Source organism: Oncorhynchus mykiss, chromosome 26, assembly GCF_057628025.1.
Source record: "Oncorhynchus mykiss isolate SJ-2025 chromosome 26, ASM5762802v1, whole genome shotgun sequence".
Classification (NCBI taxonomy): domain Eukaryota; kingdom Metazoa; phylum Chordata; class Actinopteri; order Salmoniformes; family Salmonidae; genus Oncorhynchus; species Oncorhynchus mykiss.
Window position 1 is genome coordinate 7,424,901 of NC_143047.1, and position 27,496 is coordinate 7,452,396.

The 27,496-nt window shown below is 43.2% G+C and overlaps 1 protein-coding gene across 6 annotated transcripts in view; it reads left to right on the forward strand.

Moving 5' to 3' along the window:
- LOC110506293 (tetraspanin-4) overlaps positions 1 to 27,496 on the forward strand; it is a 116,066-nt gene that overhangs the window by 41,182 nt on the left and 47,388 nt on the right. Inside the window, exon 1 of one of the 6 annotated variants that reach the window (XM_090221786.1) lies at positions 23,549 to 23,981. The exons of the other annotated variants lie outside the window; for them this stretch is intronic. Coding sequence (XP_090077912.1) covers positions 23,958 to 23,981 — 24 coding nt within the window. The 5' untranslated portion in view covers positions 23,549 to 23,957. Of the gene's footprint in view, positions 1 to 23,548; positions 23,982 to 27,496 lie in introns of those variants that run through there. 6 annotated transcript variants of the gene reach the window in all.

The following is a 27,496-nucleotide window of genomic DNA, read 5'->3' on the forward strand; positions in this document are numbered from 1 at the left end:
TTTGCGGAAAAGAAATTGTTTCCACAACTACTGACTGGGAGAGACAAAACTATGGCAACTTCATTTACAGGCGGTCACGACTGGACAGGGACATAAATCAACATGATAAACGAGCTGTCATCAGAGTTGTGCAGGTTCCACGTGAAACCGACATTATTCGCTCAGCGGAAGAGAAACCCGGTGTATGTCATTATTGCGGGATTTCTGGTCACTGGCAACGAGATTGTCGGGAAAGGAAACCTGTCCTTATGAGGAATGGCCAGGAGAAGCAGAGGGAAAATCAGAAACAGAACAACAGCCCCAACGACACAATGCTAATGCAGAAATATAAGAAGCTCTTTCCGGCTCAGCAGCAGAGTTTGCTGGATGCCATGGAAGTAAACTAACAGACCCCCTCTTATATCCTATCTCAGATGGTGTACATATGAAATCGGATGGAATATATGTGAACATTATGGTTAACAACTTTTATGTTTGTTGTTGTAGATATGAGTGCCCATATCTTATGCAAAACATACAGTGCCTTGCGAAAGTATTCGGCCCCCTTGAACTTTGCGACCTTTTGCCACATTTCAGGCTTCAAACATAAAGATATAAAACTGTATTTTTTTGTGAAGAATCAACAACAAGTGGGACACAATCATGAAGTGGAACGACATTTATTGGATATTTCAAACTTTTTTAACAAATCTAAAACTGAAAAATTGGGCGTGCAAAATTATTCAGCCCCTTTACTTTCAGTGCAGCAAACTCTCTCCAGAAGTTCAGTGAGGATCTCTGAATGATCCAATGTTGACCTAAATGACTAATGATGATAAATACAATCCACCTGTGTGTAATCAAGTCTCCGTATAAATGCACCTGCACTGTGATAGTCTCAGAGGTCCGTTAAAAGCGCAGAGAGCATCATGAAGAACAAGGAACACACCAGGCAGGTCCGAGATACTGTTGTGAAGAAGTTTAAAGCCGGATTTAGATACAAAAATACTTCCCAAGCTTTAAACATCCCAAGGAGCACTGTGCAAGCGATAATATTGAAATGGAAGGAGTATCAGACCACTGCAAATCTACCAAGACCTGGCCGTCCCTCTAAACTTTCAGCTCATACAAGGAGAAGACTGATCAGAGATGCAGCCAAGAGGCCCATGATCACTCTGGATGAACTGCAGAGATCTACAGCTGAGGTGGGAGACTCTGTCCATAGGACAACAATCAGTCGTATATTGCACAAATCTGGCCTTTATGGAAGAGTGGCAAGAAGAAAGCCATTTCTTAAAGATATCCATAAAAAGTGTTGTTTAAAGTTTGCCACAAGCCACCTGGGAGACACACCAAACATGTGGAAGAAGGTGCTCTGGTCAGATGAAACCAAAATTGAACTTTTTGGCAACAATGCAAAACATTATGTTTGGCGTAAAAGCAACACAGCGCATCACCCTGAACACACCATCCCCACTGTCAAACATGGTGGTGGCAGCATCATGGTTTGGGCCTGCTTTTCTTCAGCAGGGACAGGGAAGATGGTTAAAATTGATGGGAAGATGAATGGAGCCAAATACAGGACCATTCTGGAAGAAAACCTGATGGAGTCTGCAAAAGACCTGAGACTGGGACGGAGATTTGTCTTCCAACAAGACAATGATGCAAAACATAAAGCAAAATCTACAATGGAATGGTTCAAAAATAAACATATCCAGGTGTTAGAATGGCCAAGTCAAAGTCCAGACCTGAATCCAATCGAGAATCTGTGGAAAGAACTGAAAAGTGCTGTTCACAAATGCTCTCCATCCAACCTCACTGAGCTCGAGCTGTTTTGCAAGGAGGAATGGGAAAAAATTTCAGTCTCTCGATGTGCAAAACTGATAGAGACATACCCCAAGCGACTTACAGCTGTAATCGCAGCAAAAGGAGGCGCTACAAAGTATTAACTTAAGGGGGCTGAATAATTTTGCACGCCCAATTTTTCAGTTTTTGATTTGTTAAAAAAGTTTGAAATATCCAATAAATGTTGTTCCACTTCATGATTGTGTCCCACTTGTTGTTGATTCTTCACAAAAAAATATAGTTTTATATCTTTATGTTTGAAGCCTGAAATGTGGCAAAAGGTCGCAAAGTTCAAGGGGGCCGAATACTTTCGCAAGGCACTGTATATGTCCTCAGTACACGGGCAAGAAGATGAGAGCTACAGGGGGGGGGGGGGGGGCGGGGTGAGACAGATATGAAACAGACCAAACCATTATACATTTCTATTGGTCCAATGAAGAATAATGCAGGGGTGTGGATAGGCTCCTTTGAACAACCTATTTTAGGCCTTAATGTTATAATGCAACTTGACTCTACACTGAACATCTCTGAAGGAAAGGTGATGTGGCAAATTAGACAACTGCAGGGCTCTACAGTTCAGAACCATCCTATTTGGACTGCGAAGAAAAACGAGTGTGGAACATTGGATATGGAACCAGTGTGCTTGACAGGTGTTGTCCCACCTTGCACAAAACAATATCCCATTAGCAAGGAAGCTATGGGCGCTACTAAAGTAGTGATTAAAGATCTATGGGACAGGGGTATAGTTGAAAAGACACATTCTGCCTCTAATAGCCCAGTATGGCCAGTGAAAATGAAGCCATCTCCTAGCTCACTCCACTGTTGGCTGACACCTCAACCATTGTTTTCCTCATTATCACCTGCTCACTCTGGGTTCTCAGTTATTGATATGGCTAATGGGTTCTGGTTGGTACTCTTACATCCAGAGGTCCGTCCATGGCTTGCCTTTTCTGTGGCTGGTCAACAGTATCAGTGGACTAGGACTCCTATGGGCCTTAATAATAGTCAGTTGATTTACCATCAGGCATTGCGGAGACATCTCCAAGATCTCCCTCAGATGTCATACAATATGTTGATATATTGTTGGCATCAGAAGATGAGGAAACGCATGTTAAAATCACTGTTAGACCACTTGCATGCCAAAGGCCATAAAGCTGGCCCTAAGAAGGCCCAACTCATGCAATCACAGGTTATCTACCTTGGTCAACTGGTCTCACAGGGAAAGAGAGAGATGACACAAAGTTGTACGGCTGCCATACAAGCTGCCAAGGAGCCCACTACTATTAAAGAACTTCGCTCCTTCATGGGAATGTGCAACTATAACAGATGCTGGGTGGACACCTTCGCCAAAAATTGCACAACCCCTTAATGACCTCCTCAAGGGAGGCCCTGATTCAAAAGACTCTGTAGCCTTCACGGAAGAACAGCAAAAGGTTTTTGGCAAGTTCAAACTAGCTCTGTCATCAGTGCCGGTTGTAGGCATTCCGGACTCAGGCCAACCGTTCACCCTCTTTGTTCCTGAAAAAGATGGCCACATGACCTCAGTGCTGACACAAGACCACAGTGATTGTCAGAATCCTGTAGGCTACTATTCGAAGAAGCTGGATGTTGTGTGTTTGGGAAGGGGTCTCAGAGCTATGCAGGCTACTTGCGTCACTGTGTCGATGGTGGCATCGCTTGTTCTCCACCACCATCTTACTATCAAGTGTCCACATGCTGTTCATACTCTTTTGACAATGAATCGAGCTGCACAGGTCACAGCTGCTCGTTGGAACAAACGGTCAATTGTGTTGGAGGCTCCTAACATCCTCATCCAACGTGGCACACCATGTAATCCAGCTCCACTGATGCTTCCTCCAGATGCCACATTACATTGAACACGACTGAGTCGGTTTTGGATCAGCTCTCTGACGGGTTTATTAAGAATCTTCCGTTGGAAAACCCTGAGTTGATCTTATACACAGACTGTTCAAGCGTTGTGGAGGTGGGTGTGAAGAAACTAGGCTGGGCAACGGACAATGGGATAGTGACAGGCACATTAGCTGCAGGAACATCAACACAGGTGGCGGAACTGGTGGCTTTGACAGAAGCACGCAAAACAGGCGGAAGGAAAAAACAGCTAATATCTACACAGACTCAAAGTATGCTTTCAGGAGTTACCCATGATGGTAAAACAAATATGTAACAGGCACACTAGGTCCAAAATGGGAAGGTCCTTATCAAGTTTTGCTCATAACGAGGGTTGGCATATTAGGGAAATCTGTGAAATATCAATTTCTCTTGAAACGCGGATATGTTACTTTCACTTTTTTGTTTCCTTCGTTACAGATGATGAGAATCTACTGTTTGAATGCTGAAGCAATGTCCCTTAACCCAGGGACTGTACTTAAAACGATACAAGATCACTGGTGAAGTGTTCATTGGAGACGTCCTCATCAACCAGTGGAACAGAAGAAGAATTCCTCACTACCGGCAGACTGTCAGAATATAATTTCTAATAGTTATCTATGTGGGACTGATACCAGTTTGGAAGAGCTGGTCACTTTTAAAGGACTATGTGAATGATTACCTTGACAATAGGACGATTGAATGTTATTGTCTCGCAGACAAGTGAAAGATGTTTGAAATGATTTTCCTTGTGAGTTTTCTCCTAAGACAGGATGTGGGTGGTGTTTCCAATTCTAACACAGAGATGCATCAGCAGGATGAGGGACACTCGGGCGTCAGTACGTTTCGAGCTCTTTCTCTACACTATGCCGCAAGCAAACATGTGGTACATGTGCTGAATGCTGTACTTACATTCCTGATAATTCTGAGGAAATAACTGACCTAATCCAAAAGATCAGGACTGAGGTCGCTAAACATCATTACAATCCAGATGATCTAGGCTTTAGTCGTGGTTGTCTTCCACATTCGGCACATGGGGAAGTTTTTTGGTGAGCATGATACTTCCAATAGCGGGACTTGTGTTTATTTTTCTTACCCTCATCCAGGTTATCAAGTGTGCTATTGCCCGATGTTTGTCTGCTTAAAATCCAACGGTTACGTGACAGGGGATACCATAAGATTCATCAACCGTCTGCGTTATTGAAGAATAAAATCAACTGCTACCACTATAATAACATCCTTGGTTACAGCGAGGATTTTTGTCCTTTTGATGTTGAAAGCATGTTTAAAAGGGGATTGTGTCAGGTGTGTGTCAAAGAGGGAGTGTATAAGAGAGACTTTGTGTGTGTGTGTGTGTGTGGCCTTTCTGGCACTAAGACACTCCACTCAAATTGAAATCCAATAAGCGTTCACTTACTCCGGGGCTAAATTCAGTTATCCTTATGTTAATCTTCCCCATTACCTTAACTGACTGAAATAAGCTTAATACATTCTCATTCTACCCTGGACTATTAGCGTCTTCTGAACTGCAGCGAGGCACAAGGGGTATATCAGTCCTTCCCAGACAAGCTGTAGAAAAGACAGGGAAAAAAGCGACCAGCCCCCAAATGTTGCCAAAATGACTTCACAGAAGAATTACAATAACAGTGGGCCTCCCAAAATACGCCAGGATGCACGGCGCTAATCATATAGCTTTCGGCAGCCTCAGCGCACTTGAGCCACAAAGGGCGCACACACACACACACACGCACACACGTACAATTTGACTGTTTAGGTTTACTTTCAATGTTAATTACTACCAAAAAAAAAAAAAATTCACCGCACAGCTGGATGGAATTTAGCTAACGTTAACAGATAGTTAGGTAGCTGATAGCATGGATATTAGAAAGCACAACGGCAGCATCGGATCAAAGCGGCGAGGAGAAGGAGAAGCCTGCCACAGAGACCAAGGCCGCTGAGCCGACGCTAATCACCTAGGCCAAGACCGCTGAGCCGACGCTAATCACCTAGGCCAAGGCCGTGAAGCCCAGCAGCAAAGGCACCTGCACAACCGTCTTGCAGCCTGGTGACACAGGAGGTAACCAACCCGAGGAGGGGCCTGCAAATCTCCAAGATACCCAACCCACCTGTACTGTGGGAAAAAACTGGCATTTTGTAACGCGTGGTTTAAAGGCAGAGAGTGGCTGGAATATTCCTGCAAGGAAATACAAGCACACGGACACCCCCGCTCCAAGCAAATGGCAAAGAATAGTGAGCAGTAGTCTGAAAGAATATGTGGTCGAAAACAACAATGGGCCAGCAAGAAGAGGATAATGAGAGGGAGTGCAAAATACTGTTTTTCAGCACTCTGGATGCTGTACTGGGAGAAATGTCAGCGAGATTTAACAAACGAAACAGCCAACTTGTTGAGGCCCTGTGTGCCTTGCACCCAGAGAATGAATCCTTTATGGATGTGGAAAAGGTGAGACCACTGCTGGACTTCATCTCTGGAGATTTTGTGGCAATTGAGTTTACTGTCGCACGCCAGTTTCTACAGACTGAAATAGCCCAATCTGGAGAATAAAATTGGACTAACATTATGCAGAGCATTTTGGATAGATACCCTGGGCCTCTAACAGCTATGCCTACTATGATGATGGCATTGAAGCTGGGATTAACATTTGGAGCATCCACAGCAATTTGCGAGCTCTTTTTCAACGTTGAAAAAATGTATTCAGTGAGCACAGACGGAGCATGTTGCACAGGAGGAAAGCACATGCTGATTCAACTGGCATTTTGAGAGGGATCTTGCAGGCAAATTCCCTGGGGAGTGGAACGAGAGATTTCTGAGGAGGTTGAACACAGCACCAAGGAGGCTGCAAATATTTTGAATCTGGGTAAGAACAGGCAGAACAGACAGAACTAGCTTTTGGAAAAGTGTGGCAAATGTCAGAGGCGTAGACGTGATTTTCTTTATTGGCAGGTCTACTGCTTGGTTTCTGTGACGTGATAGGATTGGAAATGTTTGGTTTGTAATATAACGGGGTTGTTTTTAATGTTTGTATATAGTAGAAGAGGTGCTCTGCATTACATTGATGAAGGTAGGCAGACCTTGACCAATGGTTGAGTAACAATGTAGCCATAGTGTTGCTATAAACAACTCGTTGCTATAGAATACACATTTCTCTTATCATACGCAGCATAGTACGGCACTCTTGTGGGAAGACAGCTTGGTACTTGTGTCCAAGCTCCATTGTACTGATAAATTGTGGTAGTGCATTGTACATTATTGTTTGCTTTCTGCGATTGGAAATACATTGTATTGGCATGTGGAAGTGTTATTGCTGCAATTAGCAACTGTTTTGCATTGCATTGATGGGTATCGTGCGCGTAGCGTTGTCGTAACTTGCCGTCTCTCGAGACGGTTATGCATTTTTGTATGTTTGTGAAGCGGTGCAGTGTCCTGTATTCTTGTGACTAGACAGCCGTGCGTGGCTGCAAATACATTGTACTCTCGATTATTATCCATCCTGTGTTACCCAAATGGAGAGGAAGACAGAAAGAGAAATGGAGTATGGGAAAACGAAAAAAGAGAGGGATTGAAGTTCCTAGTACTCAAAAGTTTTTTTTTGTTTTTTTTGCCTGTGTTATGTAGGTCAGAACCCAGCAGTCTACAGGATCCATAGGCTCCCAATTCCTGGAGTTCTGTAGTTCTTAGCTCCACTCTGTCTTCCTTGATTTAGTCAGATCAATGGGAATTTCCCTGCCTTGTGAGCTGAGTTTCCCCTGGCCTCCTCCAGACCATCGATCATATTCAGTAGGAACATACAGTAACTTGCATTGTAGCTCAGGCTTATAGACCGCAGTTTGCTGCTTTGGTGGAGGTTGGTATGTGTGATGTATGCATCTGCAGCTGTATGTGTTTTAAGCCAGTCTCATGAGAAGTAAGACGAGACATCTCCTGGGTTGCATTTGTAAAGTGGAAATGTAAAAAATGTATAGCGATTGAGTGCATGTTGCAACTGTGGCTGATTTTACATTTTCATGTATCACTTATGCTATTGGCAAACCTGGTCTTCCTGTCCCTAGTCTACTTATACATTTGTTAACATGCACACTCACATGGTATACCAGGTGTGGTTCCCTAGCGCATGAGAACTGTAAATAACAGGGTATTTGCACATTCTACATCACATTAAATGCTAGATTGTTTACAGCAGACAATAATGTCTTTGACTCGTGCTGCCGCATCACAATATAGTTGATCGTATGGTCTTGGATACTGCACTACCACTCGACAACTCTGGCTGGTACCAGAATCTGGTTTTTGCACAGATCAGAGTACCAAATGTTACTACACAGAAAAAAAAAATACGCAACATGCAACAATTTATACGATTTTACTGAATTACCGTTCATATAAGGAAATCAGTCAAATAAAATAAATTATTCCCTAATCTATGGATTTCACATGACTGGGAACACAGATATGCATCTCTTGGTCACAGATACCTTTATCTCCTTCACATAGAGTTGATCAGGCTGTTGATTGTGAGCTGTGGAATGTTGTCCCACTCCTTTTCAATTGCTGTGCGAAGTTGCTGGATATCAAATCAATTCAAATGTTATTGGTCACATACACACGGTTAGCAGATGTTATTGCGAGTGTAGCAAAATGCTTGTTATTGGCGGGAACTGGAACACGCTGTGGTACAATGTCGATCCAGAGCATCCCAAACATGCTGAATGGGTGACATGTCTAGTGAGTATGCAGGCCATGAAATAACTGGGACATTTTCAGCTTCCAGGAATTGTGTAAAGATCCTTGCGACACGGCATTATGGTGAAACATGAGGTGATGGCAGTAGATAAAGGGCCCGACAATGGCCTCAGGATCTGGTCACGCTATCTCTGTGGATTAAAATTGCCACTGATAAAATGCAATTGTGTTCATTGTCCATAGCTTATGCCTGCCCATACCATAACCCCACCGCCACCATAGGGCGTTCACAACGTTGACAGAAGCAAACCGCTCACCCACACAACACCAAACACGCTGTCTGCCATCTGCCCGGTACGGTTGAAACTGGGATTCAGCCATGAAGAGCACACTTCTTCAGCGTGCCTGCGGCCATCGAAGGTGAGCATTTGGCCACTGAAGTCGGTTCATGATGCCAAACTGCAGTCAGGTCAAGACTCTGGTGAGGACGACGAGCACGCAGATGAGCTTTCACAGTTTTTTCAGAAATTCTTCAGTTGTGCAAACACAGTTTCATCAGCTGTCCGGGTGGCTGGTCGTATAGACAATCCCACAGGTGAAGAAGCCGGATGTAGAGGTCCTGGGCTGGCGTGGTTACATGTGGTCTGCGGTTGTGAGGTTGGTTGGACATACTGCCAAATTTTCTAAAATGCCATTGGTAGAGAAATTAACATTAAATTCTCTGGCAACAGCTCTGGTGGACATTCCTGCAGTCAGCATGCCAATTTCATGCTCCCTCAATTTGAGACATTTGTGGCATTGTGTTGTGACAAATCTGCACATTTTCAAAAGGATTTTTATTATTCCTAGCACAAGGTGCACCTGTGTAATGATCATGCTGTTTAATCAGCTTCTTGATGTACCACACCTGTCAGGTGGATGGATTAGCTTGGCAACGGAGAAATGGTCACTAACAGGGATGTTAAAACATTTGTGTACAACATTTAAGAGAAATAAGCTTATTGTGCATATTGACAATTTCTGGGATCTTTTATTTCAGCTCATGTAAAGTGTTGGTTCCATGTTTCACGTTGCGTTTTATATTTTTGTTCAGTATAGATCTGAATCAGGTGGGATATGTATATGCCGTACGGTACAACTCGCTAACAGAAACTAGTCCTTCGGATTGATTACCTTAGTTTGTCAGGCAACATTATGTCAAACCTCATGTTTCCTCCTGTTGACTTAGAACAGTGACCTGGGTCCCAAAAGGATGCACATTTGTCCCCCCCCCCCCTAGCATTACACACCTGATCCCACTCATCAACTCCTCATCAAACCACTGATTGTACTGCACCATATGAATCTCTGGATGTCCAAACGAACAAGCCATGGAGTGAAAGTTAATTTGAAGAGAAATTAGACACCTGTTCCAACACACTCGTTCATCTTTGGACACGTAAAGGCAGACTCGTTTTACGTTGACATTTCTCACCCCATGTCGCTTTCCATTACCGCCGGTAGAGAAATTGTGTCTCGAACTCTTGCAATTTTTTTTTTTTTTAGATCAATTGTTTTATTATATGTTCAAGCAATAGGCAGAATAAACATAATTGGACAAATATCAATTGGCTTGTCAGCGAACGTCCAACACGTGCTCACATCATAATCCATAATGCGGTATATTCATAGTACATGCACAGACCTACCACTCTTGGTGAGCAAGGGGGTTTACTCCACCCAAAATCTGTCTACATTAAGCAAATCATTAATTATTAAGCAAGTGAGGAGTTTTTCTACGGGAGGCAATGAGAGCGTGTCGAATTTAGTCATGATAAAAATGAATTGCTCTTTTGATAAACAAGGCTTATTTGATATAATAGAAATGTATTCATTAAGTTGTTACGGATGTACTGCGTATATAAAACATTTGGAACACCTTCCTAATATTGAGTCGCACCCCCCTTTTGCCATCAGAACAGCCTCAATTTGTCAGGGCATGCTGACCCATGTTGACTCCAGTGCTTCCCACAGTTGTGTCAAGTTGGCTGGATGTCCTTTGGGTGGTGGACCATTCTTGACACACACGGGAAACTGTTGAGTGTGAAAAACCCAGCAGCGTTCCAGTTAACCCTCTGAATGGAACAAACACAATCCATGTCTCAATTGTCTCAAGGCTTAGAAATCCTTATTTAACCCGTCTCCTCCCCCTTTATCTACAATGATTTGAAGTGGATTTATCTAGTGACATCAATAAGGGATCATAGCTTTCACCTGGTCAGTCTATGTCATGGAAAGAGCGGGTGTTCTTAATGTTTTGTATACTCAGTGTAACATCCCGGGCCACTTTGAGAAAAAACATTTTATATCGGAGTTGTCGCTATTGAAATTTGTGACGGTCTACACTCTTAGGAAAAAAAGTTGTTATCTCTAACCTAAGAGTGTATGCATATTCTTGAGGCTAGCATCTCACTCTCCGTTGAATACAGGCATTTGACATCAACACCCCTCATCGAATATTCAAACAGGTATTCAAATAATGAGATGTATCCACTAATCCAAAGAGAGGAATAGGTGGGAGCTTGAGAGCATGGCGTTCGGCTCTGTCGCCATTGTTAGGGAGCAGACACAAGCAATAATACCAACAATAATACGGTATATTCATAGTACATGCACAGACCTACCATGCACAGACCTACCATGCACAGACCTACCACTCTTGGTTTGTCTCCCATTCTAAATACATCTGGACTCTGGAAGTTGTGGTTTAGGGCTTATTCAGTGGGACTGGTTTCAATGTTTCACATAGAAAGGTAAATGGATAGAGTGGATGCAAATCTCCATTCTACACAACAGAGAATCATGGCTGGTCTAGACAATACATCTCTATCTGATCTTTCTATAACCTTCCACTCTGCTGAATAAGTACTATGGTTTGATTTGCTAATGTTAATCACACATTTACAGCCTGAGAAAGGTTCTTTGTCACCGGCGGTTTCTGAACAAACCTTCACCGTTGTCAAGAAAATACCTCAACCATAATTGAATTATGCGAACGACATTCACCTCATGATTACATCCATCCAGCACCTGCCACGGTTGAGCTAGTCTCGTATCGCTCCAGAATAACAGTGCTTTGGAGTCATAATGGAGTGAATAGGCAAAACTGGGATGCAGTGCCTAACTTTGTACTTTTTAAGGCCCTATGGACAGAACATTTTTTTATATAACGATTGCCCAGCAAGAATGATTACCCCCCCCAAAAAATAGAATATATTTCTTGAAGGAACTCAGTCCGGCTTTCAACTTACTCTTGAAAGTTGTAATAGTAGAAATTGTTGTAGTGCATCATCAGTTTTCCTCTTGTCACGGCAGTCACATTAGAGAGCTATTTCTTTGCCCATAGATTTTGTTGTAATGTTTGAGTCACTCAAATATCACATCAAAAAACATTAGACATGGCAAAATGTATAGAATTGCGAGACAATTAGCTTTTAAACTGCAACATTTTCTCTGTAACCCCATGACAAAATGTGTATAATTGCAGGAAACCTACAAAAAGTGTATCTCCGCCAACAAGAGGAGTGTGAACAGTTTGTGTCATGAACAGTGCTTGTGCCCATATAAATAGTTGTGGCGTGCAGGGTGGTGCGGGATGTTCCCCAATGCTAGAAGGGGAGCCTGAGTGGAAAAAGTTTGGGAACCCCAAACTTAATGGGTAGTCGTTTAGAATGCACTGTGGTTTGTAGATCGGCTAGTCTGCCAAGTGTCTTGCTCAGGCATACCCTCTCAAACACGTTTGATTACCTTACTGGGTTTAACAGATGCCAACCAGGTGATGACATATGTTGTGCATGAGGCAAAGACTGCTAGTGGTTTGGTTGTAGGGTAGAGCATATATTTGAGCAGCTTAGAGTTGTCAGAGCGTAGTGAAGAATCAGGCTTCTAATCAAGCAGGGAGTAGGATCGTCTGCTGAGCTTTGGAACATACTGTACAGTACCAGTTAATAGTTAAGGGGTTTTCTTTATTTTTACTATTTTCTACATTGTAGAATAATAATGAAGACATCAAAACTATGAAATAACACATGGAATCATGTAGTAACCAAAAAAGTGTTAAACAAATCAAAATATACTTTAGATTCTTCAAAGTAGCCATCTTTTGCCTTGATGACAGCTTTGCACACTCTTGGCATTATCTTAACCAGCTTCACTTGGAATGCATTTCCAACAGTCTTGAAGGAGTTCCCACATATGCTGAACACTTGTTGCCTGCTTTTCCTCCACTCTGTGGTCCAACTCATTCCAAACCATCTCAATTGGGTTGAGTTTGGGTGATTGTGGAGGCCAGGTCATCTGATGCAGCTCTCCATCACTCTCCTTCTTGGTCAAATAGCCCTTACATAGCCTGGAGGTGTGTTTTGAGTCATTGTCCTGTTGAAAAACAAATGATGGCCCCACTAAGCGCAAACCAGATAGGATGGCGTATCGCTGCAGAATGCTGTGGTAGCCATGCTGGTTAAGTGTGCCTTGGATTCTAAGTGTCACCAGCAAAGCACCATCACACCTCCTCCTCCATGCTTCACGGTGGGAACCACACATACCGAGATCATCCGTTTACCTACTCTGCATCTCATAAAGACACAGCAGTTGGAACCAAAAATCTCAAATTTGGACTCATCAGTCCGATTTCAGATTTCCACCAGTCTGTGTTTCTTGGCCCAAGCAAGTCTTTTCTTATTATTGGTCTCCTTTAGTAGTGGTTTCTTTGCAGCAATTCAACCATGAAGGCCTGATTCACGCAGTCTCCTCTGAACAGTTGATGTTGAGATGTGTCTGTTATTTGAACTCTGTGAAGCATTTATTTGGGCTGCAATTTCAAAGGCTGGAAAATCTAATGAACTTATCCTCTGGAGCAGCGGTAACTCTGGGTCTTCCTTTCCTGTGGCGCTCCTCATGAGAGCCAGTTTCATTATAGCGGTTGATGGTTTTTGCGACTGCACTTGAAGAAACTTTCAAAGTTCTTGAAATGTTCTGGATTGACTGACCTTTATGTCTTCAAGTAACAATGGACTGTTATTTCTCTTTTCTTATTTGAGCTGTACTTGCCATAATATGGACTTTTGTCTTTTAACAAATAGGGCTATCTTCTGTATACCATCCCTACTTTGTCACAACACAACTGATTGGCTCCAATGCATTAAGAAGGAAAGAAATTCCACAAATGAACCTTTAACCATGCACACCTGTTAACTTCTTAGGGCTGCAATCCCGTTAACGGGATTAATATGACAACAGCCAGTGAAAGTGCAGAGCGCCAAATTCAAACAGAAATCTCATAATTAAAATTCCTCAAACCTACATGTATCTTATACCATTTTAAAGGTAATCTTGTTGTTAATCCCACCAAAGTGTCCGATTTCAAATAGGCTTTACAGCGAAAGCACCACAAACTATTATGTTAGGTCACCGCCAAATCACAGAAAAATTCAGCCATTTTTCCAGCCAAAGAGAGGAGTCACAAAAAGCACATAGAGATAAAATGAATCACTAACCTTTGATGATCTTCATCAGATGACACTCATAAGACTTCATGTTACACAATACATATGTTTTGTTCGATAAAGTGCATATTTTGATAAAATCTCAGTATACATTGGCACGTTATGTTCAGTAGTTCCAAAAACATTAGGTGATATTGCAGAGAGCCACATAATTTTACAGAAATACTCATTATAAATGTTGATGAAAATACAATTGTTAGACATGGAAATACAGTGCCTTGCGAAAGTATTCGGCCCCCTTGAACTTTGCGACCTTTTGCCACATTTCAGGCTTCAAACATAAAGATATAAAACTGTATTTTTTTGTGAAGAATCAACAACAAGTGGGACACAATCATGAAGTGGAACGACATTTATTGGATATTTCAAACTTTTTTAACAAATCAAAAACTGAAAAATTGGGCGTGCAAAATTATTCAGCCCCTTTACTTTCAGTGCAGCAAACTCTCTCCAGAAGTTCAGTGAGGATCTCTGAATGATCCAATGTTGACCTAAATGACTAATGATGATAAATACAATCCACCTGTGTGTAATCAAGTCTCCGTATAAATGCACCTGCACTGTGATAGTCTCAGAGGTTCGTTAAAAGCGCAGAGAGCATCATGAAGAACAAGGAACACACCAGGCAGGTCCGAGATACTGTTGTGAAGAAGTTTAAAGCTGGATTTGGATACAAAAAGATTTCCCAAGCTTTAAACATCCCAAGGAGCACCGTGCAAGCGATAATATTGAAATGGAAGGAGTATCAGACCACTGCAAATCTACCAAGACCTGGCCGTCCATCTAAACTTTCAGCTCATACAAGGAGAAGACTGATCAGAGATGCAGCCAAGAGGCCCATGATCACTCTGGATGAACTGCAGAGATCTACAGCTGAGGTGGGAGACTCTGTCCATAGGACAACAATCAGTCGTATATTGCACAAATCTGGCCTTTATGGAAGAGTGGCAAGAAGAAAGCCATTTCTTAAAGATATCCATAAAAAGTGTTGTTGGAAGAAGGTGCTCTGGTCAGATGAAACCAAAATTGAACTTTTTGGCAACAATGCAAAACGTTATGTTTGGCATAAAAGCAACACAGCTGAACACACCATCCCCACTGTCAAACATGGTGGTGGCAGCATCATGGTTTGGGCCTGCTTTTCTTCAGCAGGGACAGGGAAGATGGTTAAAATTGATGGGAAGATGGATGGAGCCAAATACAGGACCATTCTGGAAGAAAACCTGATGCCTGAGTCTGCAAAAGACCTGAGACTGGGATGGAGATTTGTCTTCCAACAAGACAATGATCCAAAACATAAAGCAAAATCTACAATGGAATGGTTCAAAAATAAACATATCCAGGTGTTAGAATGGCCAAGTCAAAGTCCAGACCTGAATCCAATCGAGAATCTGTGGAAAGAACTGAAAACTGCTGTTCACAAATGCTCTCCATCCAAGCTCACTGAGCTCGAGCTGTTTTGCAAGGAGGAATGGGAAAAAATGTCAGTCTCTCGATGTGCAAAACTGATAGAGACATACCCCAAGCGACAGCTGTAATCGCAGCAAAAGGTGGCGCTACAAAGTATTAACTTAAGGGGGCTGAATAATTTTGCACGCCCAATTTTTCAGTTTTTGATTTGTTAAAAAAGTTTGAAATATCCAATAAATGTCGTTCCACTTCATGATTGTGTCCCACTTGTTGTTGATTCTTCACAAAAAAATACAGTTTTATATCTTTATGTTTGAAGCCTGAAATGTGGCAAAAGGTCGCAAAGTTCAAGGGGGCCGAATACTTTCGCAAGGCACTGTATACATACACTTCTCCTTAATGCAACCGCTGTGTCAGATTTCAAAAAAGCTTTACGGAAAAAGCAAACCATGCAATAATCTGAGAACGGCGCTCAGAAAACAGAGATATCCGCCATGTTGGAGTCAACAGAAATCAGAAATAACATTAGAAATATTCACTTACCTTTGATGATCTTCATCAGAATGCACTCCCAGGAAACCCAGTTCCACATTAAATGTTTGATTTGTTCGATAATGTCCATCATTTATGTCCAAAGACCTACTTTTCTTAGCACGTTTGGTAAACAAATCCAAAGTCATGAAGCGCTTTCCCTAGTTGCAGACGAAATATCAACAAGTTCCGTTACAGTCCGTAGAAACGTCAAACAATCTATAGAATCAATCTTTAGGATGTTTTTAACATAAAACTTCAATAATATTCCAACCGGAGAATTCCTTTGTCTTCAAAAATGCAAAGGAACGGGAGATACCTCATGTGAAATGCGCATGACCAGCGCGTTACTGCTGGCAGACCTCTGACCCATTTGGTCCCATTTCACAGCAGAATCCTCAAACAAGTTTCTAAAGACGGTTGACATCTAGTGGAAGCCTTAGGAAGTGTAACATAACCAATATCCCACTGTGTATGCAGTAGGGGCTGGGTTGAAAATCGACCAACCTCAGATTTCCCACTTCCTGTTCGGGTTTCTTCTCAGGTTTTTGAGCCATATGAGTTCTGTTATACTCACAGACATCATTCAAACAGTTTTAGAAACTTCTGAGTGTTTTCTATCCAATACGAATAATAATAATATGCATATATTAGCAACTGGGACTGAGGAGCAGGCAGTTTACTCTGGGCACCTCTGGGCACCTTTTCATCCAAGCTACTCAATACTGCCCCTGCAGCCATAAGAAGTTAATTGAAATGCATTCCAGGTGATTACCTCATGAAGCTGGTTGAGAGAATGCCAAGAGTGTGCAAAGGTTTCATCAGGGCAAAGGGTGGATACTTAATATTGTTACGTTCGTCGATGGAAGGATCGGACCAAGGTGCAGTGTGGTAGGCGAACATTTAAATTTATTAAATGAACACCAAAAAAAAACACTCTGATTGGGAACCATACCCTGCCAACAAAGAAATAGATAACATAGATTGTCCACCCTAGTGACAAATATATTTAGATTTGTTTAACACTTTTTTTGGTTACTACATGATGTGTTATTTCATAGTTTTGATGTCTTCACTATTATTCTACAATGTAGAAAATAGTTACAATTATGAAAAACTCTTGAATGAGTAGGTGTGTCCAGACTTTGACTGGTACTGTAGATATTTGTGTATCTTGCTAGTCTTTTCCCCTCTTGCTTTATTTTGTATCTCGCTTTCTCAAAACTCGCGTGCACACACACACACACACACACACACACACTGGCAGAAGACATGGACCCTAATCCCCTGCCAGGCTATAAAAATAGAGGGTTTATTAACACAGATAAAAATTCATCTTCTTATCGACAAAGGAAATTGAGAGAGAGAGTGTTTCCGGAAAGAAATAAGAGGGGCAGGGAGAGGGGAAAACAGAAAGAGAGAGGAAAGCTGGAGCGGAGGGAGAGGGGAAGCAAGTAGGCATTAAAGTTTTATCCCAAGCAGGGGGAAAATGATAAAGAAAGAGCAGGGGATCAGGGATGTAGTTGGGAAGTGACTCAGCGTGGAGTGGGCTCTCAGCTCTGCGATTCTCCTGCCCTTGAGAGAGACAAAGCATGGTTTTTGTCCCTAATGCCCTTGTTCAGTAATTGAGCCAGCCTGGTTCTGCAGAGCAGAAGTCCACAGAAAGCTGCCTTACTTCCTGAGCAGTAAACACTGAGACGGACAGCCCAGCTCGTGGGAGAAAGGTGCCTCATATTAGAAAGACAAACACTAAGCACACAGTGGCATAAATAGGACGACCCAAGCTATATAACGATAATGCATTAGGTTCAGCAGGGAGTCCTAATGGCATCGATATAGAAAGAGCAAATCTGTAAACACTGCGGGGCCCGTGAGCGGAATACCAGGCCGACTGCCTCGGGAAGAAGGCAAAGAAGAGGGTGGAGACGAGGGACGAGAGAAGGATGTAGGGATGCATATCGGTGGGTCGAGGGAACAGGTGGAGTAACAGCAGGAGGAGTAGGGGGAGGGGAACATTATGGAAAGGGTCAGGCCAACTGATTCATAAACCACCTTGATGATCATGTAAGGACCGGAATGAGCTTGTTAATGGAAAATGAGCTCCATGCTGTAATAAATAGAAGCAGACTCAATATGGATACAGATTTCTGTAGCAGTTCACACCAGTCCATCCTAATAGCCGAAGGCCTGTGTTATTCACAATTAGTTGATGCGTCTATTGATCAGTATATCTAGTAGCGCAGGTATGAAATAATAGACAAGTATTTTGGTCTGATTTATTATTTATTAAAACCCATGTTATATTGATACAATTATACACTTAATAATATGACCTTGCTGGCTGTCACATAGGGAAGGTTTCTAATATTTAATGGTCCCCTCCTAAGTTATGCACGGTATCTTTTTTGCTCATTGGGAAGCCTCCCTTTCCTCCCGAGATCTGTCTGTTTCTGCTGACATGGATGGGGCTCTGTCTGGCCTTTACAGTAATGTGCTTCAATGTCGGAGATAAAGAAACGCGCTTTTCAAGGAGACTGGTCGATTTGAATCATGACACATTCTTTTGAGATCCTATTATTTTCAGGATGCTTTAGTCACATTACTGAAAATACACCTCCTTTGTGGTTATCACAATGAAACGGTCAAGTGTCGCCTCTTTTCCAAAATCAATATTTTGGTGGAGGAACATAAGAGGAGAATACAACTGAGTCTGCACCGGAGCGAGATAATTACAGGGGTCAGCCACAATGCAGCAGCTTTGGAGCGATGGACGGTGGACGTTTACACCTCGGCCAAATACATTTAAACTCAGTTTTTCACAGTTCCTGACATTTAATCCTAGTAAAAAATTCCCTGTCTTAGGTCCGTTAGGATCACCACTTTATTGTAAGAATGTAAAATGCCAAGAATAATAGTGGAGAGAGTGATGTATTTCAGCTTTTATTTATTTTATCACATTGCCAGTGGGTCAGAAGTTTCATCGTTTTCTTGAATTGTCCAAGCTGTTTAAAGGCACAGTCAACTTAGTGTGTGCAAACGTCTGACCCACTGGAATTGTGATACAGTGATTTATAAGTGAAATAATCTGTCTGTAAACAATTGTTGGAAAAAATTACTTGTGTCTCATGCACAAAGTAGATGTCCTAACCAACTTGCCAAAACTATAGTGTGTTAACAAGAACTTTGTGGAGTGGTTGAAAAATGAGTTTCAGCCTAAGTGCATGTAAACATCCGACTTCAACTGTACATGTCCATTGGGGTGGAGGCAGAGTAAAGACAGTTGACGGGGTGGGGTGGAATGACCATTGGGGGAGCAACAGCATGACCACTGAGTGAAATGAAACAAACAAAAAAGTAATAATATGCATATTAACAACTGCAACAGTGATGAATGTCATTGGAAATTTGTGGAGTGGTTGAAAAAACTAGTTTTAATGACTCCAAACTAAGTGTATGTAAACTTCCGACTTCAACTGCAGGTGTTAGCCTAAGTCATTTAGGTGTTGAGTGCCTAATGGCAGTAGACGGTAGGCTTTCTAAGATTCAGATTCTGATATTTGTAGTCTTTTGCTTTTTCCCAACCCCAGTCCGGGCTAGAAAGACACCCATGTGTTGGTTGGAATCACAGGGTCAGCAACAGTGCAGTGCCACATAAGCAATTTAGGTGTTAAGTGCCTGGCCTAAGGGCAACAGATGTACTGTACATGGTAACAGCAACCATCAGCTTGCCACTTCATGTCTCATTCCCACTGTTGCCAGGCCTGACATTCAACTGGCAACCCTCTGACTCTGGTTCATATGTCTAACCTCTAGCCTAGGCCTTGTTTGTGTGTGTTTTTAAATAGAGAATAAATACAGGATAATTAAATCTTGAAAGGCCACACCATCTACCAATGTAGAGTAGTCACTAGTGGCTTCCTTTTCTCTCTTCAAAATATTTGCTAGCGAGTCGCTGGCATACACTAGCAGAGAGGATACTGCCAAGTATATTCCCTCAGCCTTGACTGCCAGTCAAATGACGTGTACCCGAAGCATGCGTGGACCAACTGTCAAGTGTCTTCATGGACATTTTCAACCTCTCCCTGACCGAGTCTGTAATACCTACATGTTTCAAGCAGACCACCATAGTCCCTGTGCCCAAGGAAGCGAAGGTAACCTGCCTAAATGATTACCGCCCCGTGGCACTCACGTCGGTAGCCATGAAGTGCTTTGAAAGGCTGGTCATGGCTCACATCAACAGCATCCTCCCGGACACCCTAGACCCACTCCAATTTGCGTACCGCCACAACAGATCCACAGATGACGCAATCTCAGTCGCACTCCACACTGCCCTTTCTCACCTGGACAAAAGGAACACCTATGTGAGAATGCTGTTCATTGACTACAGCTCACCCATTCAACACCATAGCTCATGACTAAGCTAAGGACTCTGGGACTAAACACCTCCCACTGCAACTGGCAACAGCTTGGCATCTGATCGTCAGCAGCTACAGAGGGTAATGCGAACGGCCCAGTACATCACGGGGGCCAAGCTTCCTGCCATCCAGGACCTATATAATAGGTGGTGTCAGAGGAAAGCCCATAAAATAGTCAGAGACTCCAGTCACCCAAGTTATAGGCTGTTCTATTGGCTACCGCACGGCAAGCCTTACCGGAGCGCCAATTCTAGGACCAAAAGTCCCCTCAACAGCTTCTACCCACAAGCCATAAGACTGCTGAACAATTCATAAAATCACCACCGGACAATTTACATTGATCCCCTCCCCTCCCTTTTGTACACTGCTGCTACTCGCTGTTTGTTTGTTGCCTATGCATAGTCACTTCGCCCCCACCTACATGTGCAGATTACCTCAACTAGACCGTACCCCTGCACACTGACTCGGTGCTGATGCCACCCTGTATATAGCCTCGCTATTCTTATTGTGTTACTTTTTATTATTACTTTTTATTTTAGTCTACATGGTAAATCTTTTCTTCTTCTTGAACTGCACTCTTTGATTTGATTTGAAATGAACTGGGCTCTTCTGCGGCTAGCCAGCTAGTTGATGCAGGGTGGCATCAGCACCGAGTCAGTGTGCAGGGGTACGGGCTAGTTGAGGTAATCTGCACATGTAGCACATGTAGCTGGTGATAGGACTGTTAATTATGTATGGCTTATGTATTTTCTAAATGCTTAGCAAAGTAAGCAGGCCAATGGCGTGGCAACTGATTGTAAGTCAGACTCCAGCAGCCCACGTCCCCTCCCTAAGCAGTCTCTACTCACCCACGGGGTAGCCAATGACGCGTCATTGTGACGGCCTTAAGCTGTGACCCGTGACAATGTGGATTGTTTCGTGCTGTTTTAGATCAGCTCATAAATGATGCTAGCTAAGCCAACCACCTGCCATTCCCCTTTAATAATGACTAGGTATTCTATCATGATAGCCCTAGTGTAGCTCTTATGATGGTGGCTATAAGTGAAGTGTTATTTTACCATGGTTATTTTAAGTGAAGACAGTACTATTGAGACATCAGTCATTACAGTTCCGCCAAGAGCCACGTGCCGCTCCTGTGTATGATCAGGTCACATCTTCCGATGCACTTGTTATGTTCCTTAGCAGATACAAAGTTGTTTGACAAAGGGGAATTACAACCCCTCCTTTGCCATTTTGCTCCCACCTCATTCCGTTTGACGCTGAACCCTGTTGAAATGTTCGACACTAACTAACTTTCCCACTAGCCTGAAACCCCTTCTATAGTAATCCTCAAATGTGCTCTTCCCATGCCACTGTCTTCAGAGCAGCATTGGCTGGTTGAGATGCCCCTGCTACTTTTATAAGCTATTCACCCAGGGTAGATTTGCCATTTGGAGAGAAGAAAAAAAATGTGTGAACGTGGGATGATTAAGGCTGCAGTGGGAAATATGGACTACCATAGGGTGGACGAGAGAAAGGAAGGGAGGGAGGGGGAGAGAGGGAGGAATGGAGAGAAAGAGAGAGAGAGGGGAACAGGAGGAGGAAGGAAGGACAAGGGAATTGTGTCCAGTCTCACTCAAATTGAGTGTTAACACACACACACACTCCGAGATTGAACTAGGGAAGTCTGCATGCACGAAAACAGACACACACACACACACACAGTGAGGTGTCGTGGTCGGGGGTGTTTGATTGCTAGCTTATGAGTTGGAACACATTTTGATAAATGATTTTCTTAGGCGCAGAGATTTAGTGCCTCCATGGAAGGGGCCCTTGGGGGAGTGCATCCGTTAACTGTAAAACGTAGGGAAATTGACCCATTTCAGGATAAGTCACCAGCCTAATGAAACTCCAATGTGTGCTCTTCAGATTCGCTGAGTCCATTTTTCCTCCCATCTTAACTCGCTCTCTAGCTTCCTCGAGTTGAGCCTATTCTTTTCTTCCCCTGTTCCTTCTGTGTTGCACCTGCTCTCTCTTAATCTTCTTCCTTCCTCCTTCCCTTCCTCTCACAGATTTGTTATGCTGCTACCGCCAGGCTATTGTATAGTTCTCACGGGTCACTGTTTGCTTCTATGTCTCTTTTGCTCTCGCTCGCGCTCTTCTTCCTCCCTCCATTATTAATGTGTTATGCAACTGCCATTCTGCAGTACACTTCTCGTTGCCAGTGGCGTGTATTCATCGATGCCAAGGGAAGCCAGGTTCCCACAAAACATTTACCAAGAAAAAAAACAACATACAATTACTTGATTTAGTCTTTGTGTTTTCATCATTTTCCTTTGAGTTTGGGTCCCTGTGCATCCCCCCAAAAAGTGTCAAGGGAAACCAGTTTGGATTTTGGCTTCACACCAATTACATCACATCAAAAGCAAAAAGTCATTTGAATTGTTGCATATCATTGTGTTGTTGTCCTCCAGTGGATAGCTAGCTAACTAAAATTGTCCCTTTCCTAAATTAGCCATAGATGGAGATAAGAGATTTGGACTTGTGGTTTTACTTAATTCTCCGTACTGGCCAATGATTATAATGGGGATTCTGATCCAACCATTAAGTCATACATTGCTGTGCCCCCTGGCCTGAGAGGATGGAAGTTCAATATGTAGCTAGATGTAGGATACCATGGACAGCAACATCATATTTAGCTTACGTTGATTGGACTAAATCGTTTTTGGTATCTTTTAGTTGTCACTGTATTAGACTAAGCAGAGGTGATTTGATGATGTTTCAGTTGAAATGGTGCTGGAATAGTGGAGGCAGCTCCTGTTTCCTTTGCGACTTGCGGTAACTCTCTGTGGTTCAAAATCAGTAGTTGTTTTGTAGTCCAAAAATGTTGGAAACATGAACTTGCTTGACCATTCTGTAGGTCATGCATCTGTTTGTTACGTGCAATATGCTTTGTGGACTTCACCAGACAGATATTTCTCTCCGGTTTTGGGATGAAACCAAGGTGTGGTTGAATTTATTCAGCCAGTGTCTTCTTTCAATCTCGGCCTTAGGTCTATATACAGTGGTGAAAGTAGAATACATGTCTTCCCGGTGCGATTACATATACTGTAGAACCCCTATTCATTCAATAGGTTCTCTGTGGGCCTAGTCATAAAGGTTTGTCATTAAAACGTTTAAAATATATATTGTATCATATAAACACAAACAGTCATGATATTTTCATCTGACTGTCAATCACTTCAAAGGGCTCCTTTACTAGGCGGCACGCGCACGTTCATCCACTCGCAACATATTCCCAGTCTCCAAACAGTGATGAATGGATAGAGACATCTGTTACACAAAAACACCACAAAGGTGTCGTCATTAGGCCAGAATGTATGCGTTCACTGCTGTCTGCGCGCGTCTCGGTGTCGACTCATCTCTGCCTTTTCCTGTGTTCTCCACGAACCACATCACATTTTAGAGCGTTGGCCATACCACCCGTTTTGAAGTCCATTCGCTCATTTTTCATGCCTCTGACAATGCGGTGATGATAAAAAAAAAAAGAGGCGTAAAAGCCGACAGTTTAATTGGCATTTTGTTTTAGTTGTTGTGATAGGCTCGTGTTTTTTATTTTGCCGGGACGCCGTACTGGACCGCCTTACCTTCACCCCTGCCTACATCACGATGGCAAGGCATATGAACTCGCAGGTAATGGGGCAAACAACACAATTATTGTAATATGGCTTTTTTTTCCCCCTTCCTAGCTTTCCCAACGATTTCCCCACGCCCCGCTACTGCTTCATTGGTCATAGTTATAACTAACAGCCTGACGTGTCCAATGGGAGCAAATGAATCATAGCGGGCAGAGCAAAGCATGAGGTAGCAAAAGCGCATTGGTATTTGCATTGTTTCCGTTAGGGAATGCCTCCTCTGTGGAGTTGCGCATGTGCCATAACGACATGTACCCTGTCACTCCTTCTAAACAATGCAATTCTTTGAAACTTTGGCAACGGGTAAAGTCTACAAAACTTCATCCACTCTGTTTGTAACAGATTCTCGTTTTGGAAACAGAAAACTGTATCGAGTTCAAAATGTTTTATCGATGAGGAAATTTGCAGAATGTCGGACAAAAAATCCGTCTTGCTCCATCATCTCCCACTTCCAGCTACGGGTTCCTCTCACCGCCATATTTGGTAGTGAGTGGAAACGGCAACCAGATGATTCACATTTACACATTCGGGGAAATGTCTGACTCATTGTTCTATCTGTGCTGTTGCTTCTTTCTTTCTTTCTTCCCCTGCTGTTTGATCTCATACACTCATTGTTGGCTCAACCCTGAGAAAATCTCATCCCCCGTCATGTCACTAATGTGTGTCATCCATGATGCCTTTATCTCTCAGGCACACAGAGAGTACGTCTGAGTCCGGGCCATATGGAACCCTTATCGAAGAGGATGAAAGAAATCTGGAAAGAAAAGAGTGTCACATTTGTGTTTGAAATTTGATTGGCAAGTACAGTAAATAGCTTCTGATGTTACTTTTTTTAAAGGTTGTGTGGTAGACTTTTTGTAGACATTCTTACCAGGCGGTGTCAGAGGAAGGCCCTAAAAATTGTCAAAAACCCCAGACACCCTAGTCATAGACTGTTCTCTCTGCTACGGCAATGGCAAGCGGTACCGGAGCGCCAAGTCTAGGTCCAAAAGGCTTCTTAACAGCTTCTACCCCCAAGCCATAAGACTCTTGAACAGCTGGTCAAAGGGCTATCCAGACCCCTCTTCTACGCTGGTGCTACTCTCTGTTTATTATCTATGCATAGCCACTTTAACTCTACCTACATGTACATATTACCTCAATTATCCCGACTAACCGGTGCCTCCGCACATTGGATCTCTACCAGTACCCCTTGTATATAGCATCACTATTGTTATTTTACTGCTACTTTTATTTTCTATTTTTCCTTATCTTTTTTTTCCTTAACACTTTTTTTTTTCTTAACTTTTTAAAGCATTGTTGGTTAAGTGCTTGTAAGTGATCATTTCACTGTAAGATCTACACCTTTTGTATTCGGCGCATGTGACAAGTACATTTTGATTTGATTTGACATCAGGAATGCCCACCAGATCTGTTGCCAGATAATTGAATGTTAATTTCTCTACCATAAGCCGCCTCCAACGTCGTTTTAGAGCATTTGGGAGTACGTCCAACCGGCCTCACAACTGCAGACCACCTGTAACCACGCAGCCTAGGACCTCCACATCCGTCTTCTTCTGAGACCAGCCGCCAGTACAGCTGATAAAACTGTGGGTTTGCACAACCAATGATTCTGACAGTTTGTGCAGCAATTCTGTCTCTGGGAAGCTCACCTGCGTGCTCGTTGTCCTGCGTGCTCGTTGTTCTCACCGGGGTCTTGACCGGACTGCAGTTTGGCGTCGTAACCGACTTCCGTGTGCAAATGCAAAACCTTCGAATGCACAGAAATACCGTGACGAGATCCTGAGGCCCATTGTCGTGCCATTCACCCGCCACAATGACCTCATGTTACAGCATGATAATGCACGGCCCCCATGTCGCAAGGATCTGTACGCAATTCCTGGAAGCTGAAAATGTTCCAGGCCTGCCTACTCACCAGACATGTGTACGACAGCATGTTCCAGTTCCTGCCATTATCCAGCAACTTCACACAGCCATTGAAGTGGAGGGGGTCAACATTCCACAGGCCACAATCAACAGCCGGATCAACTCTATGTGAAGGAGATGTGTCGCGCCGCATGGGGCAAATGGTCCTACCTTTTTGTTGTTGTTGGTATCTATGACCAACAAAGGCATAACTATATACCCAGTCATGTGAAATCCATAGATTAGGGCCTAATTAATTTATTTAAATGGACTGGTTTCCTCATATGAGCTGTAACTCATTGCAACATTGCAACATTGAAATTGTTGCATTTGGCATTTATATTCTTGTTCAGTGTATTTCCAATGGTTTACGAGCTAGCTTAAACACAATGTTAGCAAAATTATCCTAGCATATTAATGCCAGAGACCCGGGCCTTTGCTGAGTGACATGAACAGAGTTGATTGCTGTTAAGGGGGAGTGTGACAAGGTCTGACGAACTTGGCAGCTACCACAACAAATCACTGTTCTCTCCAAGCAGAGTCGATAGAATGAGCCTAGACTCTGGGGTACCTGTGTGTGAGCCTTGTGGGTGTGAGTGTGTGCTTTTGCCGTGTGTACAGTACATGCTATTGTGTGTGTGTGAGCCGTGATTGTGCATGTGTGAGCCATGTGTGTTTGTGTATGGTACCTGCTATTGGAACAAGGGGATAGGAGTAGGAAGTAGAGGAGGAACAAGGGAGAATCCCCTAGAGATGAGAGCATTATTGATTACCATTTGCGTGCTTCTTTCTTTCTCAACCCTCCCCTCCCCTCTCTCTTTCCTCCTTTCCCTCCCTCGCTCTCTTTCCTTCCCTTCCCATCTCTCTCTCCATCTTTCTTCCTCTCAATCTCTATTTCATCCTCGCTCCCTCTTTCTAACAGCCACAGTTTATTTATAGGGTTTTGCAGGGGCTGTGTTATTTTGTTTGGTGCCGTGCTCCAAAAGAGACAATCGTACCCCGCCTTCTGTAAACCATGCTTGTTGGAGCTCTTCCCATCTGCCGAGATCACAGCATCAGTGTGAAGAGATGAGCTTTCTTCTCTAATAGGCCTACAACCTACAACTGCATCAACTCAAGAAGCTGTGGAACTCGGTGGAATTTCATCAGAGGCTTGACACATATTATGCACCACCGCTGTGTACTTGTGTTCACAGAACCTGAAATGGTCTAACCACATGTACACCATAGTGAAGAAGGCATGACACCGACTCTTCAACCTCAGGATGATGAAGAAATGTGGCCTGTCCCCTAGGGCCCTCACAGTGTTCTACAGGAGCTCCATCTAGGGCATACTATCGGGCTGCACCGGAGCCTGATGCGGCAACTCCACCGCCGCGGACCGCAAGGCTCTTCACAGGGTGATACGTGCAGCACCATTGGGTGCACAGTGCTTGCCCTACAGGACACCTACATCACCAGGTTTCACAGGAAGGCCAAGAAGATCATCAAGGACCCCAGCCACCTAAGCCATGACCTGTTCTCCCAGCTTCAATCACTCAGACGCACACAGTACAAGAGCATCAAAACTGAAAGACTGGCCAATAGTTTATCACATCCGGCTGTGAT